General features: G+C 31.1%; 1 protein-coding gene and 1 pseudogene across 2 annotated transcripts; one reads left to right on the top strand and one right to left on the bottom strand.

The window, feature by feature from the left end:
• Positions 1–12,483: 12,483 nt before the first annotated feature.
• LOC149876899 (zinc finger BED domain-containing protein 4-like) lies at positions 12,484–13,477 on the top strand. Its single transcript, XM_090074792.1, has 2 exons — positions 12,484–13,268; positions 13,468–13,477. The coding sequence occupies exons 1-2, from the start codon at positions 12,484–12,486 to the stop codon at positions 13,475–13,477; spliced, it is 795 nt and encodes a 264-aa protein (XP_089930918.1).
• Positions 13,478–20,221: 6,744 nt separating this feature from the next.
• On the bottom strand, positions 20,222–21,152 carry LOC149876900 (uncharacterized; annotated as a pseudogene). Its single transcript, XR_016448432.1, has 2 exons — positions 20,900–21,152; positions 20,222–20,775 (listed from the first exon to the last, which is right to left on the bottom strand). The product of XR_016448432.1 is annotated as an uncharacterized LOC149876900 (transcript).
• Between the last annotated feature and the right edge of the window lie 945 nt (positions 21,153–22,097).

Raw genomic sequence — 22,097 nt, forward strand, 5'->3', positions numbered from 1 at the left:
TATTACACATTAGAGTATTTATTTGTTACACATTTGAATCTTTGCAAAATGTGCAAATGAGTTAATGAGAGAAAATATAATACTAAGTAATGTTTAAAATTTTTTTTGATGAAATTTTATTTCTTTATTTTATTTCGTTTTTTTTCTATATATTTTTCTTTTATTCTTTTATTTTTTCCAAGTAATTTCAGTCTATTGCCAGTTTCACGACTTCATTTATATGAAACTGTCAACAGGCTCAAAAAACTTCTCTCTCAAAACGTTTTGCAATTATGCTTTTCTCAGGTAACTCTAAAAATGTTTTGTAAAGAAAAAAGTTTAAGATGTAGAAATCAAGTTTTTTAATTTATAATTTTCTATAAATATAAAGAAGATTATTCACTAATTTCCATTATTTCTTCAACAAATATACTTCTATTATGTTACTTCTTTTAGCGCATTCCGATAGCTGATCTTCATCCGGAGCTTTTGTTAAACAATATAAAACTTTGTTTATCTTCACAGGATCTCGGCTAGTTAGTTCCAGAATAAGATTTTTTTAGTAACGGTGATAACTACGAGGTGGCGGTGGTGATGACAGCGACAAGGATGAGAATGATTCTGTATCAGCTTCTGGTTTAATGACGTCAGCTGCAGCATCTGTTGCTTCGGCACTCTGGTCATGGAAAAGACAGTAGTTTTTGTTTTTTTTACAAAAATGATATTTTTAATCTTATAAATATGTGCAAATAATTGATTTCTCAGTGATTATTTTTCGTTTATTACGTTTGCGAATGATTTTCATGTAATGCTTTAGCTAATGTGCGTAGCGTTGTAGATGTATTTATTTTTAACAAAATCAGAAACTATGTATGTTGTAATACAATATTGACTTTTTTGACTTTAGTCAAAAACGTTGCATTTCTAATTTTTACTATTAAAATCTCTTGGGTGAGAGTTTTTGCTAAAAGGACATCACCATGGTTTTGTGTTTAAAATTAATTCATTTTTCTACCATGTTACATTTCCGTATGCGAAAGACAGCTTAAACATGCATGTTAAAACTTTACAATCTCTACGACTTCAAATACAAACCGTCTCACAAGATGGATAATCAATTAAGATGAACGTTAGAATCCTTAGATCTTTTACATCTATAAACCAAATAAAAATTTCGTAAGATTATCTATAAATGCATTTTAATGTGAGTTACAACTGTACATATAAAGTGAGGTTAGAATTCGCCCACCTTTCTAATGATATATTACACTTATCGGTCCTATTTATCCTTTCTGAATAATTAAATGGTAAATTAAAACAACCCTATTAACTATTTATTGTCATGTTTAGTGTTCGGCAAAATCAAATATACGTCAAACCTTTAAAGATTTGAATTTGAACTGTTCTTTGAGGGGATAGATTTGAATTTGATTTGACAAATATCTGGAGGATTTGGATTTGATTTTCAAATATTCACTTTGTTCTCAATTTTTGCGTTTGAAAAAAAAACGATGTCCCTACAAGATGGAACTCAACAGCTGATATGCTTAAACGAGCAATGGAATTAAAAGTTGGTTTCATTGCGTATTTTTGCGATTTTGACTCAACTGCAAACAATCCAGACTGTTGTCTATCAATTTCAGCAGATGTTTGGAACAGGTTTGAAACAATTGTTTTGTATCTCGAACCATTCAAGGAATTTACCCAGCTCATTAGTGGTGATTCATATTCCACATTGTCTTTGGTGGTTCCTCTCTTCAATATTCTTTTGGATCACATTACTGAATGGATGACCACAAAAACCAACCCTGAAGATAATCTACACCGCTCTACAGTTGCAGCGCTCGCAAAAATGTCAAAATATTATAATTTGACCAGTGACTGCTTTACTATCTGCACTGTCCTGGACCCAAGATTTGGTATTGAATATTACAAAAATGATAAGGGCGCAAACAGCGAGTCGTATACAAAGATTATAGACACAGTCAATTGTGAATATCAAATCAATTATGCCCCAAGCAATGGTACAACTGCTACAAGCATTCAAAACGTTTCAAAATATACCCCGTTCAAATCGCGTGTTTCATCAAACCCATGTAATGAGTTTGAAAACTATTGTAATGATACAAGTAAGATAGATGGCGGCAATAATAGCAACATATTACTTTGGTGGAAATCTCGATCTGACAAATATCCAAACCTATCCAGAATGGCCAGAGATTACCTGGCCATTCCTGCTACATCTGTATTATCAGAAAGGCTCTTCTCATTAGGAAAAAATCTTATTACTGACAAAAGAAATCTTCTCTCTGCAGATACCATTCAAGCTTGCCAGTGCTTGAAGTCTTGGTTGGATTAAAAAGAATAAAAGAAGCTGTAATGTGTGAGAAATAGTAACAAATGCTGCAATATGAATAAAATTTATAGATTCAGATAACTAAAATTAATAAATGAAATAAGTTAAATAACGTTCAAATATACATCAAATCTTGGAAAGATTTGAATTTGATCTAAATTCAAAATAGGAAGATTTGAATTTGGCCATTTCAAACATTTGACGCATATTTGATCAAACTATTTGAATTTGTGCCGAACACTAGTCATGTTTATTGTCACATTGTCAAAATTAGAAGAGCACTTAATTTAAACTTTATTAATTCTACGAAAATCTCAAAAATTTGTACTCATTTTAACCAACATAAATTAAAGTCTATTCAAGCGTCAACACAAAAAGTCAACGAGAAATAGCAGTTTGACAGTGGAACATTTTAATATTTTCAATTGTACCCAATTCTCTCATAACACATTAAACAATTTACCTGGTCTTAAACATATTTCCAGTTTCAAAAGATATGATTACTTGAGTATTAATATTCTCTATATATAGTATCCATATTCAGTTCTGCAAATAGCTGCATCTTCTATATATAGCATGCAAATTAAAAAAAAAAGTTGGTATATATATATATATATATATAAACTCTGTTTTGTCAGTTTTTAACAAATGAATATTGATGTAGACACAAAAAGTTTATCTAAAATATACCTTTAGTTCTAAAATAAATGTATTTAAACCATTTTTATGGTTCCGAAAGTTACGGTTTTTCTCATTGATGCATGTTAAAAGAGTACCACTGTAAAATGTTATTTGACCCATGATTTTTTTTCTATATTCCGAAATATTTTAAAGTTATAATGGAGCTAAAATGTTCAATTTCTTGTTGGTCAGATTTTTTTCTTTAAAAAATAAATATATTTCAAAAAAATAATAAAATAACTTTTGCAATTATCATCTAACTTAAGTTAACAAAAACATGATCAAGTTTTGTTTTTTTTCTAAAATTTAATTTGAAAACTTAAATTTTGTAATATTATATGTGAAAGAATATTAAATCTTATATTTATGTATTAAGATTTTTGAATAACGATGCTTAGTTAAGGTACATTTTCATTTTGAATTTGTGTAACGTAAGTTAAAACTACATTTATTTACAAATGTTTTAGCGCTTTTTTCGTCAAGTTTTTTAACATAAAAGAAACGTTTTTCATCGCAACTCCCAAGGGGTTTGAAATAAATAAAAAATTTTTAAAGTTACAGTTGTTTATAAAGACGAAAACTATTTTATATCGCAATTCCCTGAAGGTTTTTTTTTTATTCTTTATACGTCAATAAGTTTTGATTAATTAAAAGTTATTCAAGCAAAACTTAGCAAAATTTGCTTTGCATTTTAAAATGGCTAAAAGTTCTAAACAGAGAGTTAAAACTTATCAAGCTGCTTATCGCCAGCGTGATTTCGAACGGAAAAACTATATGAATGCTGATCACCAAAAAGCTCATCGTCAACGAATAAAACAAGATCCGGAAAAAAAAATGAAAGAAAGAGAAAAAATAAAGGAAAGAGTTCGAAAGTATCGAATCAAAAAGAAAGATTCTGCAAAAACAGTTAATTTTTCTACCGTTATGAGTGTTCAAACAAAAGGGAAATTGCTCAAGAAATTCCAAAAATCATTGCCCGAAGATCCCGCACAACGTTACGAAGTCCTAGCCACATTGCTGAATTAAATAGCGTGAATAATCCAGCTTTAACTGAAGTAGAAATAAAAGTAAAAAGGTTCTACTGCGAAGATGACATTAGTCGACTGTCTCCAAATGTTCGAGACTTTGTATCAGTAATTGAAAATGGAAAGAAGATTAAGATCCAAGCTCGTTACCTTCTTTTAACCATGAAAGAAGCGTACCAGCTTTTTAAACATGATCACTTAGATATCAAGATTGGATTAAGCAGGTTTTGTGAACTACGACCAGTAAACGTTCGATCTATCGCAAATTTGCCTCATAATGTATGCGTTTGTACCTACCACAAAAATATGCGATTTGCTTTGGATTCCTTGGTGAAAGGTGATCGTTTACTGTTGTCTAACATTAAAATTGGGTAAGATATGTCTCAAAATTTTGTTTGTAAGGACTCATTAAATAATTGTTTCTACAACAAATGCAACAAATGCAAAGATCTAAAGTTTTTCCAGCAATTCCTGGACACCATTGAACCCCTTAACTTTGAAACAAGTTGGTACCAATGGCAGAAACCAAATGAAAAGCATTACGCTGTAATCGAAAAAGTTAAAAAGTTTGGAAGTGGTAAAGAATTGATTGCTCACATTATGAGTATGAGAGAAAAATTCACAACTCATGCCAATATCAAGGGTAACCAATCTAAATGTTTTAAACTAAGCATTACTAAATCCATGAATCCATCATTGAATGTTGCTACTATTCAGGTTGACTATGCAGAAAATTTTAAGTGTTTTAGTCAGAATGAGCCTCAAGCAGCACACTATGGCCAAAATCAAATTTCTCTTTTAACTGCAGCTGGCAAAAAAATCTTAAAACTTGCACCATTGCATCTGACTCTCTGGATCACACAAAGACCTCCTTAATTGCAAATTTGGATAAGTTATTGGAGTTTATTTCATTTAAAACCCAAGAAATTCACATTTTTAGCGATAATGCTACATCGCAGTTTAAAAATAAAGTCGTGATGAGCGCAATAATGCACTTTGAAAAGAAATTTCACAGAATAATTTTTTGGCATTTTTTTGCAGCAATGCACGGCAAAGGAGTTGTCGATGGCGTTGGGGCTACTGTAAAGCGTTTGGTAACCAACAGAGTAAAGTCTGGAAAAATTGAAATCCAATCAGCTAATGATTTTGTGAATGCCATTCAAGACATAAATGTCAAAGTTCTATATTTGTCAGAGGAAGAAAAGTCAGCGCGCAATTGTGCACTCAAACTATCTCAAATTATCCAGCAAGCCAAAAAAGTGAAAGATATCTCTAAATCCCACTACTTTTATGTCGGTAAGAGCCAGATCACAGCGGAAAAAACTTCACCGTGACGTATTTAGTATTTAAAACAAATAAAAGGATGTAACCATTTTTATTTTAAATTATATTCTTATTCACTTTATATTTTTGTTTTCCTAAAACAAATGGTTTGTAAATGGTGCGTCCATAAAGTATGTCACCCAGTATTTGTCAATTTTAACCCCTGCCTCCTGTCACAAACGATCAGATATACATGCACCCCTCTCTCATCAAAAGTATGTCGCATATTTCAGCACCCTCCCCCCCCCCCCCCCCCCCCCCCGTTTAATAATTTTGAAGCAATATAAAATATTTTCTTATCTTTTTACTTTGAGAAAAAATTTCTCTCAATAGTAGATGAAAATATAAACAACCAACCAATAAAAATATTTTAAGCTTTTTAAAACTTTGACCCTCCCATTTTATTAAACGTTATTATTAAAGTTTATTAGATTTTAGAAAAATTTCCGACCCTCCCGTTTATTAAGACCCCCACCCCCTCCAGTTTATTCAGCAGGACAGAGTATATAGTTAGCAGCATTTTAAAATATTAAGCCGGTGTCGTACAAATTTATTTCCCCCATAAATTTATTTCCGTGGCGCAAATTTCAGTTACTAAGGAAATAAAATTATGCGGCTTGCGCATAAAATTGTTTCCTGATATAAATTTATTTCCGTAGCGGAAAAAAATTTGCAGAAAAAAAAAATTATTTTTTTATTTATTTGCGAGGTAAAGAAGGTAATTTTATAGCAGAATTTTTTAACTCAATAGTAAACTAGTCACTCAAATATATAAGGAGATCTAGAGGGGGAGCGCAAAATACCTGAGCCCATAGATTTTTGGGGCTGATTTTGTTTACTTTTTTTACTGGTATTTCAATTTTTTCTATATTTTCTTAAATTTATTGTACCAATACTGCCAAAAGGAGCCGAATTGGAATTACTTAGTCGGAGCGTTTGAGTACTTTTAACCGTGCCTTTGAAATATTCTCATAATATTAAACTTTACCAGCTCTGAGCAGCCTTTAACACGGATTATAAGAAAATAAATCAATAACAATTTAACTTATCTGAAATGTATTATTATATGACCGGATCGACAAAAAGGCTAGTATTACAACTTAGCCAGCACGGGAACGTACAAAAAACGTATAATTAACGTTTTGGACGCGTTCTAAACGCATGCAAGTAAAGACGCTCAACGATGTCCTCTTTGGGTGATTAAGTTCCATATGCGTATAAAGTTGATCCTGATATCCCAGCTGACATTTGGTCCGGAAACGACGTCTTTGAACGTTCAAAAGACGTTCAGAATTTCTTTTAAACGTTCAAAAGATGTTTGTTATGATTTGAGCGAAATTTAGTAATCACAAATATTTTTGAGCTTTTTGTGACTTTAACGTTCAAAAAACATAAGTGAATACACAATTATAATACAAGAGCTTTTTTCCAAAAAATTTAAACTAACAAAACATATTTTACATAACAAAATCTACAAAACTGACAGTGTGGATTTCTTTTTTACGGCCACTGCTGCCTTTTCTATCCCCCTAAAAAAAAAAGAACAAAAAGTATTGAACGAGCGTGTCATTAAAATCTTCTAGGTCTGGTGCCTGATTCATGAAATATAAATCAAGTAATTCACTTCGTTCACCTACCATAAATATAAATCAAAGTTCATATATTAACACCCTATCAATCATATTTCTTGACTCTCATTGTCATCGAATCTGCTAATCCAGCAGGTAACTGAAAAAGGTTTAGTACAAAAGGTAAATTGAAATTTTTTCACTAAAATTTTTCACTAATACTTTTTTTCCCATATGCTTAATAATGTTTTTAACAGAATTGTGGCTATGAAAAAAGCCTTTTTCGTTATGATTGTGACTGCCTAATCCAAACAAGACGCATCTTTTGTATTTACCATACAGCATTGACATCATAGATAGAAAATGTAGATTCTTCAAACAGGTTTAATCTTGTCTTCTGAAGGCATCAATATCCACAGAAGCAAAAGTCTAACTTTCAGCATGCTCTGATAAAACCTTGCAACAATAAACAAAATAAAATACATCTGGTATGCCCTATGGTAAAAATAAATCAAAATAACTTAATTCCTGATGCATAACACATTTTACCATTAAAACATTAATATAAGTCGATCCCTTAATGTTTGATTTGACAAATCCTCACATTAATACCTGAAACAAAAAAAAAAAAGATATATAAAAATGATAATGAAAAAGTATAGATCCATTCATAGACTATGTATTAGGGGATGCCAGGTGCCATACGTTCAGGCTACACTGATTTATTAAAATTACTAAACACCAGCATCTTGTCTAATTAGTAGAAAACTAAAATAATCTGAAGCTATATTAAAAGTTAATTATTAAATAATACAAAACAGACATTTCCATGCACTAATTTTTTAAGCTTCTGCCACTGATTCACAAGAAACATGAAAATAATTTTTACAGCTATTAAACTGCATAACTTTTTAATCTATACTGAACTTATAATCTTTTATTAGACAATCTACACAACAATCTACATATTATCAGACAATCCACATTAACAAACATTAAAAATTGTAGAACTACTTTCACATTTATGAACTGTCTTTTCCAAATATGATCTTGGAAATGATGTAAAATACTTCGCTTTAAAGCAATTATGCAAATGCTGGCACATCGCAGATTGATTGTACGAAATGGATGCAACATTTTCTCCCATACAAATATCTACTGCAAATGCAATTGCAAATAAACCACAGTCAATTCCTCCAATTTGTTGCTGACATGGTTGTTATAGACACATAACTGTATTTTTATAAAACAATATAATTGAAACAATTTGGTTTTGTACATGCAAAGTTGGCATTTGTTTCTTCATTGAGTCATAAATTTTAATAGCTCTATCACTGCAACCATGGGTGCTAACCAATAGCCAGTGAAGAGATCCGTCATGCAAAATTTGTAGCATCTCCTGTGACTGTTTGCTGAACATAAGATTAGTTCCTAATAAAGTGTCTTGCATACCTTGAATAGCAGGAAATTAATTTCTTAATATTGCTTAAGCAGCATTAATTTCAATATCTGTTAACATGTTTTGATTCAAAATACTCTCAAACACAGATAAACTAACTGTAATGCTATTTTTGGGTGAATAAGAATGAATATGGTCAATGTTTTTAATATCTGACTGATTTTGTAATAACATTGTTTGACTAGATCTAGTCTTTTGGACTAAATTTGTTTCTGGGTAACTACTGAATGACAAATCTAAACGAGTTGCTTTTTGATGTTGAATATTAGTTTCTATGTCTTGACATGGATAATAAGGTTTAAGCTGAGAAACATTTACTTTTGTCTTTAAAATTTCACCCTTAAGGTTTTTTAAAGTGCATTGACCTTTCACATTTAAAGCAGTAAGAATATATGGTCCCCACCACTCCTTAGATAAAGGCTCACCTTTGCGACCACACTTTCTAGCATTTAACTTCATCACTTGATCATTAGCTATAAATGTAAACATCTTTACACCTTTTTTTTGAAACTTTTTTCATGTGTTGCTTGCACTGCTTTTCTTGAGCAACTTTTATACTTTCTCTAACTTTTTCTCTACAGCTTTACAATCATTAACTAGCTTTTCTACTGCAAAGTCATACATTTTTTCAGAAAAACTACTAGTTAAACTATCATCAGTCTCATTCTGAACATTTATCACTTCAATACCTGGAGGTTGTCTTAAATACATAAGATAAAATGGAGTCATCTTTGTAGATTTCTGGCATGATATGTTCAGTCCATAAGCAATTGCAGATGTGTAACTAATATAAATCATCAAAAAAGAAAATAATAATAAATGAAATTGTACATTTAAGAGAAAATGAGTTAAAATTATAAAGACTATCAAACCTATCCCAGTCATTCATCTCATTACTAGTATACTTGCTTAAAGCACGCTTAAAAGATTGAATTGTACGTTCATCTTGATCATTACTTTGAGGATGGTATGCTGATGTCACAGAATGTTTAATACCCATTAATTGAAAAATTTTATGATTAAGCTGTATAACAAAAAAAATTAAAAATAATAAAAGAATTTAACTACCACAAAGAAGATGAAAGTTTTAGAAAACCTTTTAGCATTTACCTTATTTACAAATTCTCTTCCTTGATCACTGATTACTTTTTTTGGTGGACCATACATATGAAAAGTGTTAACCAAAACAGTAGCTAAAGCAACAGCAGATTTTTCAGGCAATGCCCTAGCAACAATCCATTTTGTAAATAAATCTGTTATTGTTAAAACATATTTATTGCCATTTAATGTTTCTGTAAATGGACCAATTAGATCAAGTCCTAAAACTGCCCATCTTTCAGAAACCTGAATTGGGTGTAGTTGTGGTGCAATTGTTTTTATTTTTTCAAATGACTGACATCCCACTGAGAAAAATGAGCTCTTCAAAGAGCTCTTTTAACAGTAATTGCTATAAAAAGAGCTCTTTGAAGAGCTCTTTGAAGAGCTCATTTTTCTCAGTGGGATTGTTTACATGTCTTGATCTATAATATAGACTATCTATTATTTAATAAGAAAAATATAATTTATAAAATTTAAAGTGTATATTATTAATGTAGGTTACATGTTTATTTTCTTGATATTATTAGAAAAATAAACAGGTAACCTACGTAAAAAACAAGTAATAAACATGTACTTAAGCCATGCTTCCACATCAGATGTAATTGACATCCAATAGTATAAAGCTTTAATTTTAATTTGTGTTCTTACTATTCCTTGATGTGCCCCACCAGCATCATAGCCCTCGTTTTTCACTGTTCGAAACAGTGTTTGCATACTTAGCGACTCGGAAATAAATTTATGGGGGAAATAAATTTGTACGACACCGGCACATAAAAATTATAAGCGTAAGTAAAATATTCGAGTAACTGTAACATTTTCTTATTTGAATAACTCAATAAAAATTAATAAAGTTGACATACCAAATGTAATTTTTTAAGTTGCTCATGCGCTTCGGAAAATAAGTGTTTTGTTACATAACTCTAGAAAATCTATCACGAAGCAAATTTAAATTTGCCCTCTTTTGGCCAGACTCAAAACTTTTTAGCTTGTTTTATTCTTTAGACTGACAGCTTTCATAAAAACCAGCTAAAAATTTAATTTAAAGTTTAAATATACAAATATTTGATAAAGTTGTTGCGCGTGTAACGTAAGTTAAAAATGGAATTGCCCATATATATACAGTTATGGACAAAATAATAGTAGTGTGATTAAAATTAACGAATTAATATTATTATCTTTAAACAGTTACTTAAAATGAAATTGTAATACTGGTTTATTAATTAAATAGGTGTGAGATGATAAACTAATTAGTAGAAAATTTAAAATTTTTGCTTTTATTTATAATAATTATATGAGTAAAAAACAGGTTGGACATAATAATAGTAGTATTAATTTATTTAATGTTATATTGCAAATAATTTATTTCATAAACAAAAAAATGATATAAATTTAATTAAACAATAGTAAAAAATTAATATTTAATCGCATGCCCCCGGTTTTTTATCACAGCTTTGCATCTTTTCGGCATTGAGTTAATCAAATTTTGACAACGTTCTAAAGGAATGTTGTTCCAAGCATTATGGACAACTTGCCATAACTCCTGCTGATTTTTTGGTTTTTGACTATAAACTAGTGAACGGAAACTTTCGGCTTCGGCCGAAGTTTCGGCCGAAGCCGAAACCGAAATTTTTGCTTCAACAGTTTTTTACTTTTCCTGTTTCGGCCGAAATTTCGGTTCAAACCACAACCGAAATGAACCGAAACATTTATAAGATTTTTTTTAAAAAGTCTAGGTAACTTTTTTTAAATTTAGAGTCGGATCATGACGATTTCCTAATTTCAATCGTTTGTTAGTAAATTAATTTTTAAATATAACAATTGTAGAATTTTTAATTGAAATCACGTTACATAATTGATTCAAGTTACTATTCTCAAATCATTCTTTAAATAAGTTAACATTTAAGTTAAGTAACCAAAATCAATAATTTCATCAAAAGTTTCTCAGTGCTAAATTTTACAATGGAAAATAATCGAAAGAAAAGCTATTTGTGGAATCATTTTACCGTAACAGCCAGTGATTTCAAATATGCAACTTGCAATATCTGCCATTTGAAAATATCTCGTGGATTGCACAATCCAAAACTTCAATCCCTTAGCGGACTTTCATCACATTTAAGAAGTCGGCACCCACAGCTTGCTCTAAAAAATCTCCAAACTGAAAAAGCAATACTCACAACTACCGACAATACTGAAAATATACCAACTTCAGATCAACTTGAGCTTCTTACAATTAAAAAATGAACAATACCCTTATTTGACATCAGATCAAAACGGCAGAGGACTGAAATGTTGAAATTTACAGTGCCTCGCTGGGGGGACAATATCTCAAAAATTGATTCAAACTCCGAAGAAGGCCTGAAGTTTCATAGATCTATATTTGAAATGATTATTCTCGACTTACAGCCTTGGTCAATTGTGAATAATCCAGGATTTTTACGCCATCATGCACTTTTTACACCACACTTTGACATTGGAAGCGAGAAATACTACCGAAGCATGCTCAATCCAGCCTATGAAAAGATTAAGCTTGCAACGAAAGTTGTGCTTAACGAAAAAAATGCTGAAACTGTTTCCATCTCTCTGGACGCTTGGTCATTTTTTCATCATGAGTACTTGGGCATGATGGCACACTTCATTTCAGACAAATGGAAGCGGATCAAATTCTGTCTGTCATGTTCCAAGTTTGATGAAAAACATACTACTTCAAATATTTTTCAAAGACTCGAGAATGTTGTGAAAGAGTGGGAGCTAAAGGACAAAGTCACAGTCTGCTTAAGAGACAATGCTGCAAATATAAAAAGCAGCTTTTAAGAACCACAGTGTGTTTACAAGTCTGCTGGGTGTCTAAATCATTCACTTCAACTAGTGATTAAAAAAGAAATTTTTTCACTCCAGAGTGCTGTAAACTTGATAGAAAAATGTCGAAAGCTTTGCACTCATGCTTCTTTTTCAAACTCCTTCTTTGCTGAGCTTTACAAACAACAAGAGGTTCAAATGAACAATTTTGACCGGCTCGGGCTCAAAAATGATGTCCCAACACGCTGGAATTCAACATATTACATGCTTGAAAGAATTCTGTACTTGAAATCAGAAATTACTACCACACTGCTAATCCATCCTTCCAGCGGCATTGAGTTCACTGTACAGGATTGGAACCTGTGTGAAAAACTGGTAAATATCTTAGCGATTTTCGAAGAAGCCACCAAATCGCTCTCTGGAAAGGATGCTTGCATTAGTGCATGTATTCCAATTGTGACAACTATCCTGAAGTCATTTGAAGCTCCTTCTGATGACGAAGAAGTAATTGGCATGAAAAATGCTCTAAAGAAAGCAATGGAGGAACGTTTTTTGGACATAGAAACCATTGATCATTTTGGAATAGCAACACTTCTTGATCCCAGATTCAAGCACCACTTCTTTAGATCCCAAGTAGCCTTTCAAGCTGATAAAAAACAAGTTTTTTTGGAATTAGACAGTTCCATTTTGAGCCAAAATGAAACTACTTCTGTGATGAAAACTACGTCTATTGAGAGCACTGGGTTTTCTTCAATGATGCAAAATATCATTGCAGAGTCACAAAATACAAAGTCCAAAAATCCAACTTCCAAATTGGCAAAGGAAGTTTTAAACGAGTACTTAGAAAGCCCAACATCTTCATGCTGTTTAGAGTTTTGGAAAGAGTATGAAGAAAAAACAACATTAAAAGCAAAGTTTGGTTTGGCTAAAGTAGCAAAGAGATTCCTTACACCTCCACCAACATCTAACGAAGTTGAAAGATTGTTTTCAACTGCTGGAGACATTCTTTCAAATGAAAGAAACAGACTTTTGCCAGAAAACATGGAAACAATTTTATTCTGCAGAGAAAATATTTCAATTGTTAACTTTAATTATTAAAATGTCTTGACATATTCCACTTTTTTTTTTTTTTTTTGACATATTATAGTTTTAATCAAATTATGTTACATGGTGATTGCTTAGGTATATGTAAAATAGTTTTTTTTGCTTTAACTTGGTGATCATATAAGGTTCAGGGATTTTTAACATTTTTTTTCAAACTTCGGTTTCGGTTTCGGCTTCGGCCGAAATTTCAGTTTCGGCTTCGGCTTTACTGAACCGAAATTTCGGTACTTTCGGTTTCGGCTCAAATTTCGGTTTCGGTCGATCACTACTATAAACTGCCTCTTTTACATCCGTCCAAAGGTTTTCGATCAGATTGAGATCTGGTGACTATGCAGGCTAATCCATAACTGCAACCCTATTCTCGATGAACCAACTTTTTAACCTGCGACTGGTATGCTTTGAATCGTTGTCCTGCATACAAACCCATTTTAGGGGCATATCTTCTTCTGCATAGGGCAACATAATATTTTGTAATATTTGAAGGTATATGTCTTGGTCCTTGGACCATAATACCATCAATCTTATAGATTGGCCCTACGCCATAATAAGAAAAACAACTCCAAATATTTATTTTTGCTCCGCCATGTTTTACAGTTTTTATGGTGTATTGCGGTTTGTATGCAGAGTTAGGTGGCCTCCTTACATACATCCTGCGTCCACTTGACCCAAATAAAACAATTTTGCTTTCATCAGACCACAAAATATTACCCCATTTTGAAACAGGCCAATCTGCATGCATTTTTGCAAAATGTAATCTTGTTACCACATGCCTTTTTTTCAAAAGGGGAACTTTTCTTGGGCTTCTGGCAACTAACTTACTTTGTACTAACCGCCTACGTACTGTTCTCGAAGAAACACTTAAATTTGAATCTTCTTTAATATGGCGGGAAGTTACAAAAGGATCGGCAACAGCAGCACGTTTTATCAATCTGTCTTTATGTTCAGTCGTTTTTTGTTTTCGGCCCCTTGTTTCGCCTACATTTTTCCATTTTAGAGCATTTCTAATCATCATAGGAGAACAACTTAATGTCTCTTGAACAAATTTGTATGTTTTCCCTTCTTGTTTTAATTTAATAATTAGTTGTCTCTTTTCTGCACTACAATGCTTTGCACGACCCATAATTTCTATTTATAAAATAAATTTATAGGATTATTTTATATATTTCATTAAATTAACACAAAAATTAATCTTACCTTTAATTAGTCCTACTAAAAACAAATAAACAAAAAGCTAATATAAATAAATTGATAGGAAACAACAGATATGCTATTTTAACCTAAAAATCTAGATATGCTCGTATATAAAATTCGGGACTTCCCTAAAGTAATTTGAACAGTGTTACCAACATTTTTTACTCCCATATTCAGTGTTTGTATTACTGTTATGCCTAAATTTATTAATTTAAATTTACATAAAATTATTATCACAAACCATTGTTTTACTAGCCACTATTATTATTTTGTCCACAACTGTATATATATATATATATATATATATATATATATATATATATATATATATATATATATATATATATATATATATATATATATATATATATATATATATATCACTACAAAAAAAAAAGATCCAACTGAAGATTACAATACCGATCAATTTGCGACAAGAAAGGATTTTGAAGATTTTCTAAAAGTTTTGAAATATTTGTTTACTTATTTCAACCCGAAAGAAATTATAAGCAATACTTAATACAATCAAGAAAATTGATTGCTGCAGTTGAAGCTGTTTTCCAAACCTTGCATGTCCTTCCCAATTGCTTTTGGAATAAGAAGAGGTATAAAATCAGAACCTCTGAATTTTTTTCCAGGAATAACATAATCTAAATGAGACTAACATGTTAAAAATTGTTATCAGTATTAATACAGCTAACCTTCTTCAGTTTCCCTTTTTTCTTACAAAAAAATCAGAAAAATCTTTTAATTATTTTTTGAGTAATTAACAGTTAAAGGGTGCTAAAATTCATCGTGTTCTACAGATGTAAATGGAAAATAGTCGGTCTATCCAAAGATAACAAAAAAAGTCAACGACAAATAGTAAGATCATTTTTACTTTTAAATGACGTAAAAGATTCACCAAAAGTTAACAGGCCGTCAAAACATAATTCTAGGGATCAAAGGATTATTGTATCAAAGGGTAAGGAAAGATCGTAAAATTAGCTACAGAGAACTGTCAGCTGAGTTCAGTAACAAGGCTTGTTACGTTAGTGCTAGTTAAAGCACATTTTAAAAATGTTTTAACAAAAAAGTATTGGTTGTTATGTTGCTGTCAGAAAACTGCTTTTAAGGGTGACAGATAGAATAAAAAGATGTAAATGGTGTAACTTCACTGGTCAGTGGAAGTTTGGTCAAAGCTCAATTTTAGTGAGTGGTATAATAAATATTTTGAGGTAGTTAATTCAAGTTTTATCGTTAAAAGATTAGCTTCAGAGAAATCCCAGCAAGCACACAACGTTGAAACAACGTTGAAACAACGTTGTAACAACGTTGATCAACGTCGATCAACGTTATTTCAACGTTTTTTCAACGTTGTGTGCTAGCAGGGATATAAGGAAAGATTTTGTGTACCAAGAGCACAAGGCGGTTGCGGCTCGATAGATATTCGGGGATGTATTTCTCAAAAGAGGATAGGATTTCAAAATATTTTTACAAGGAGAATTAACTTCATAAATGCAAAGAGACCTTGAAAAAGAAGCTTTTACCTAGATCATTATGCTAGATCATTTTTTTAGAACGCATAAAATCTAGATTTTTTTAACTGGACGGCGCAACAGCACATACTTCCAACTTTGTGAAAGAATGGTTTCAAAGGCAACATTATTCTCTTCTATTCTAGCCAACACGATCACCAGATCTGAGCCCCATCGAATATTTTGGTCGTGGATGGACAAGAACTTATTATAAATGTGAAAAATGTGTTGCGCAATTGAAACTTGCACTGGAAAATATTTAGAACGAAATTCCAATGGAATTATGTACGCGTCTGATTGAATCTATACCAAAACGTATTCATAAAAGCTCGTGGTGGTTATGCAAAATACATTTTTTTTATTATAATTTTTTTGACCTGACTTTCTTTTTTAATTGATTTTAGTACCAAAACGATATAATTTTTTATTTTGGCTAAACAATGTATTCCAAATAAAAATAAAAAAATCTCTCTTCTTTTGTTTTATTTTTTTAAAAATGCATGGAAATAATTTAAGTTATCGCTAAAAAATCTAAGTGACCTATATTTTTGAAAGCCACTGTATAATCCTACAACAAGAGGTTGTAGTCGATATGTGTAGTGCGTTTGGTATGTTACAAATACAATTTCGTCCTCTCTGCAAAACATAATTGGTTCAAGAAGAGCAGTGGACTCATGATTGTCTAGTAAAATTAACATTCGACTATCCTTTATACAGTTAATGTGATTCTGGAGTTTGCTTCAAAGCTTCAATGAAACAAACTTTATTTATCCAACCAAAAGGGTTTGTTAATCCTAAGCTACGCCCTCTGGTGCACCTTTTAAAAATCTTTTTTAAAACGAACTCAAGGAACTATAAACACTGGTGGGGTTGTGTTGCCAGTTGTTCAAACTGTTGCACAAAATGTGATCATTTCTCTTCATTCTGCAGATACAGCTTGTCGAACCTGCTTTATTACCTTAGGAGCAACTAAATGAGGAGTTTGCAATACAATTGATGCTCCCGTTTCATCTGTATTAAAAATTCGGTTGGGTGTTTTATGTTTTCGCAATGCATTTTATAATTTTAAAAGTATTTGGATTTAAGCTTGTTGCTCATCAAAGACTTATATTTTCAAGTTGAATAAACTAATTGATGGATACCTTCTCATGAATCCTTTCATCCAGTCTACTCCAGCAAGTTAATTAACTAACCAAGATTTGTCAATTTCAAAGCCAAGACTCCAACTATAGTCGCAGGGACAATTTTCGAACTTGTTGTTTGTAAGCAAGAAAATATTGGATCACACTACTTTTAATTAAATATGCAACTAGGAGGTCTTCTTGCTAAGTTGTAATTATTTACTGGTTTGTGTATTTAGAACTAAATGCGTACTTCTTATTTATCTCTTCTAATTTCGAGGGATCTTTGTAACTTTTAATTCTGTTATGTTAACAGGTATGTTATTGATTTTAGCCTTTCTCTGATAGATTTCTTGTCTTTTGTTACCATATAAATTGCAAAACATACTTTCTCCTCTGACAACATGCATCTTATTCTTTTTCTAATGTACTTGCGTGGTATTCTCTGAAAACATAAAATTCAATCAACTAATTAGTATTTAAACAATGTTTAAATTGCATAGGTGCATAGTGTATGAAAACATTAGCAAAACATTTAAGAATAAGAAGCTCATAAAAAATATTTTTTGACATACCCACACTGTACCAAACATATATGTAATATGCAGAACAGATATTAAAAATTCTGTCAAATGCTTCTCCATTTCAATATACCAATCTTTCACCTTTTGCGAGTTGAGCGCTTCAAAGTGAAATATTTTTGCGAGTTGAGCGCTTCAAAGTGAAATATTTTTTTTTTTGTAATTAAAAACTTTTCGCTTTTTAATTTGATTTTATTCTTTTCTTGAGTTTTAGGTTTAAATTTAAGTTTGAATAAATTAAAAACATTAATAATAAGTAAAAAACAAATTAAAGCATTATGGATGGCACTTTTAATTATTTTGATGTAAAAAAAAAATTACTTTTAAAAAAAAATTACTTTACATAACTTAGATTAAATTATGAAATATATTTACATTTTAAATTAATTCTTTTTTTAAAAAAATAACCTTATATTACATATAAAATTACTTACATAAAGTTAATTTTAAAAATGCGTAACTTATTAAAAACTTATTAAAAATGCGTTATTTTTTTATTGCAAGTAAAAGTAGTTTACATAAAAGAGTTATTTACTTTTTGTAAATTACTTTTAAAGGTAAGCCGCGTGAAAGTAATTTACTTTAAAAAGTAATTTAGATTTATACTTATACAAATAGTTTGTATCGAAATGTAATTTACTTTTTACATGTAAAAGTAAATTATTTTTGAAAGTGAACTCACGTAAGTATAAGGTTTTAAAAAAGTCATATTTACTTTAAAAAGTGAATACTGCATCGTAATATGAAATTACTTTTATGCGTAAAAGTAACAAAAATTAATATAGGCAACTTACATAAAAACTATTTGAAAAAAAAACTAGTTACCATTACAAGTAAATGTAAATTTTTATCATTGAAATACTATACTTTACTTAGTAAGTAAGTAAAAAGTAAGTTATTTTATTTACTTTTATCAAGTAACAAAGTCATTTTATGTTGTTTTAACATACTGATTGGTAAGAAAAACAGCGTATTAAGGAGAATTGCCTGCTTCTGGGTACTTCTGGGTTATAATGTTAGGAATTATTCTGCATGTATGCGGACCGTTTTTGTGGAGGGGTTTAGTAAATTGGGGGCAAGTTTTATAAACATGGTGGGTTGCTTCCTATCCATGCCAATCCTTGACTACGTCACTTTTCCGACGGAGCGCACTTTTTCGAAAATTTCCTTTATATTGCGCTTTTTGATCAAACATTATTTTTTATGGTGATATAACGCATCAGTGTTAATAATCCCTTCTGGCGGCAAAGTAAGATTATGACGAAACACGAACTCTTTTCGGAGGTGCAAAGAATTGCCATCCGCCTCCCAAAATATTTTTACGGGCAGAATGTTTTTGCCTCTACCTACAGTGGCTTCGGCCTTCCGATTGGGGGCCACTGCTGGAAATTTTTTTTGGAGGCTGGCGCCAACAAAAAGGTGAAAAACTCTGGCGGTTGCCGTCAGAAGTATGCAAAAAGATGAAAAGGTTGCCTTCAGTGGTTTCCACTTCTTAACTGGCGTCGGCCGCCTAAGGGAAGGGGGATGGGCGCAAATTTTCGCTTTCTGTCACCAGAGAAAATGGAAAAAAGTCCAACGTTTGTTTTTGCATTATTAAGCAATTTAAAGATTAATTAGTGCAAAACAAATTTTTCCAAAAAGTATATTTTTATGCGGAGAGTGAAAATCTCATAATGACAGTAAGCAATTCTGTCGCAAAAAATAAATTCTATTTAGGAAATAAAATATTCAGTTTTTGTGAAAACTTTAGTTATTGGAAAAAATTCAATTAAACCTGTTAATCAACTCTAACGTCCCTAAACATATTTCATAATTCGTTTAACCGCGCTGAATATTAATTCGAAATTTAGAAAATGATTGTAAAATGCAGACCAATTTATTCTAATTATATGAAAAGTCTGAAACAAAAACAAAAAACTAATCAGTGTTTTAAAACAAATTACAACTAAAGTTTTGACACTTTTAAAGCAAATTAAAAGTCAAATAAGATTTGATTGCTTTTGTTTAAGAACATAAACAATGTAAAATTATACAAACAAAATCAATAGCTGAAGCAAGAAAAAGGCAGCAATTAACCATATCACTGAGTTCCATTTGAAACGTATTTTATAAACCGTAGTTTTATGGCCAAATAAATCTTCAAAAAATATCACTTATTAGGTACAACTTAAAAAAAGAAAAGCTATTTATATTAAAAAAACACCCTCATAAATCGCTGGGGTGTGGGGGAGCCTAACCCTAACCACGGCCCTGTTTTCAAATGCTAAAATGTTTAGGAACTACATAAACAATATGTTAAAAAAAAAAAAAAGTTAATGTGTTAAAGTAATCGCACAATTTTTTTGGTTTCTCAAATCGCCGAACCCCGCATTGGCATTTTTAAAAGAGATATTTCATAATAAAATGTATAAAATTTCTTCCACATCATCATAATATAAAAATATAAAATGCAAACTACATAAGTGAAATATAAAAAATATAAAATACAAACTATATAAGCAAATTATTTTCGTTCTGAGTTACATGAAATATCAAGTTTTAAAGTTAGTTTAACAAAATCTTCTCTTTAAATAGCATTGAGTAACATAAGTTTCTTGAGCTCATGTTACATCTTTCTTTTCGATGAATAAAGTTAGCAACACTGAATGAGGATTCTGGTTAGGGTTAGGGTTAGGGTTAGGGTTAGGGTTAGGGCCCTACCGAAGTAGCAGGCGAAGTACAAACCACTCTTGCTTATGAGGCTAATATTGGAATATCTTTTTCATATTTGTACCAAAGTTCATCAAACTTCCAATTTTTTTGTTTTAAAGAATAATTAAAAAGATAACTCTTCTTTTATATTTCGCTTTGATTGTGTTTTTTCTATGCTTAGATTGACACCGCACAATGTTGCAAGTTTAGCAAATCCTATTTTGTGGTTCACAGATTGTTCAGGTGAATCTTGAAGTTCGAATCGAACTACTGAATCTGTCTCTTCTAAAAATGAAAATGAGTAATAATATTTGTCAATAAGCAAACCTTTTTATAAAAGTACTTTAAAAAATTATTTAAATAAGTTTAAATATATTTAAATTTAAAAACATAATATTTTATAACTAACCACTTCTCGGCTGGTTTTGGTCATTTTGCTAACAAGTGTTTATAAACGTTGACCTTCGAGGATATTGTCGGAGCATTGTATTCAAAAATGTTTTTAACAGTTTACTTTCTGCTTCCTGATATTCTTTTTCTTTAAGACACTCGTTAGTTCTCGGATCAAAGAAACATGCCAGCAAAGTTTGTAACTTTTGTTTTGGAGATATCTTTTCAATAAAGTATACGTTCATAAGCCTGAGAAGACTGCTTCGTAACATGTTTTCTTTCTCGACCAAAGAAGACGATTGCGATAATGAACATGGAAAATATGTTTTCGCAGAAAGGTCAAAAGACCTTTATTTGGAACGCAAAACTTTATTAACATACTTCGCCAGAAATTTTTGTCTTTATCTGAAACAAACACGCCAACTGTTGAAGCAAGACGCCTATCTGGTGACAATATTACATATTCTGGTATGTTTGTAAATTTTATTTAAATATCAAGATAAACTTGCGAATGAAAATAGAAAGGTCAAAGAAAGTAAATGACCCAGAATAACTACTTGTCGTACAGTCATGTATTTGTATCAGTCTTTAATTTGCGTTGATACTTGAAATATATTTTTATAAACTATTGTTTGTGCTGTAGGTTCGAACTCTGATACCGACGATGATCAAGTTATAAAATCAGTCCGTAAAATAAAAGCATTGCCTATTAAGACCCTATTTTCATTTGCCAACACAAATAAGTATGTTTGATGTGCCCGGAGAATGGAAACCTTGTGTGTGGACCTGAACCAAATCTGCGAAAACATATTTTCCATGTTCATAAAAAATCTGAGTACCTTTACAATTCTCAAAAAAAATTACTTGTTCAAGATAATGTAAATACAACAACTTTGTTTACTTTTATTTTCTACTGTTTTTTATTCAATTCTTTTACAACTTTTATACAGAAACAAAAAATTCTCGAGGGCGAACGTAAACTTTTTCTCCAATTCCATAAGTTTCCATAACTCGTTGTAATCTTTCCTGAGTTTCAGTGTTTTTCTCCTCTTGAATTGGTAGACGCCAGACGTACATATTTTTCTGAGAAGCAGGTGCAGATTTCTCATTTGTTCCCACCGTTGGTGTTGCATTGTACCAAAATACCGCTAGTAACGGACATATTTGTGCCCTCGCAGCTGTTCGTTTTACTGTGCGGTGGTTACGCTCCACTATCC

This window comes from Hydra viridissima, unplaced genomic scaffold, assembly GCF_058129835.1.
Source record: "Hydra viridissima isolate aposymbiotic clone 2 unplaced genomic scaffold, HvirCarnegie_v1 scaffold_17, whole genome shotgun sequence".
Taxonomy (NCBI): domain Eukaryota; kingdom Metazoa; phylum Cnidaria; class Hydrozoa; order Anthoathecata; family Hydridae; genus Hydra; species Hydra viridissima.

Excerpts from the sequence above, each read along its gene's own strand:
- LOC149876899 (XM_090074792.1), top strand. The coding sequence starts at position 12,484 with ATGAACAATTTTGACCGGCTCGGGCTCAAAAATGATGTCCCAACACGC.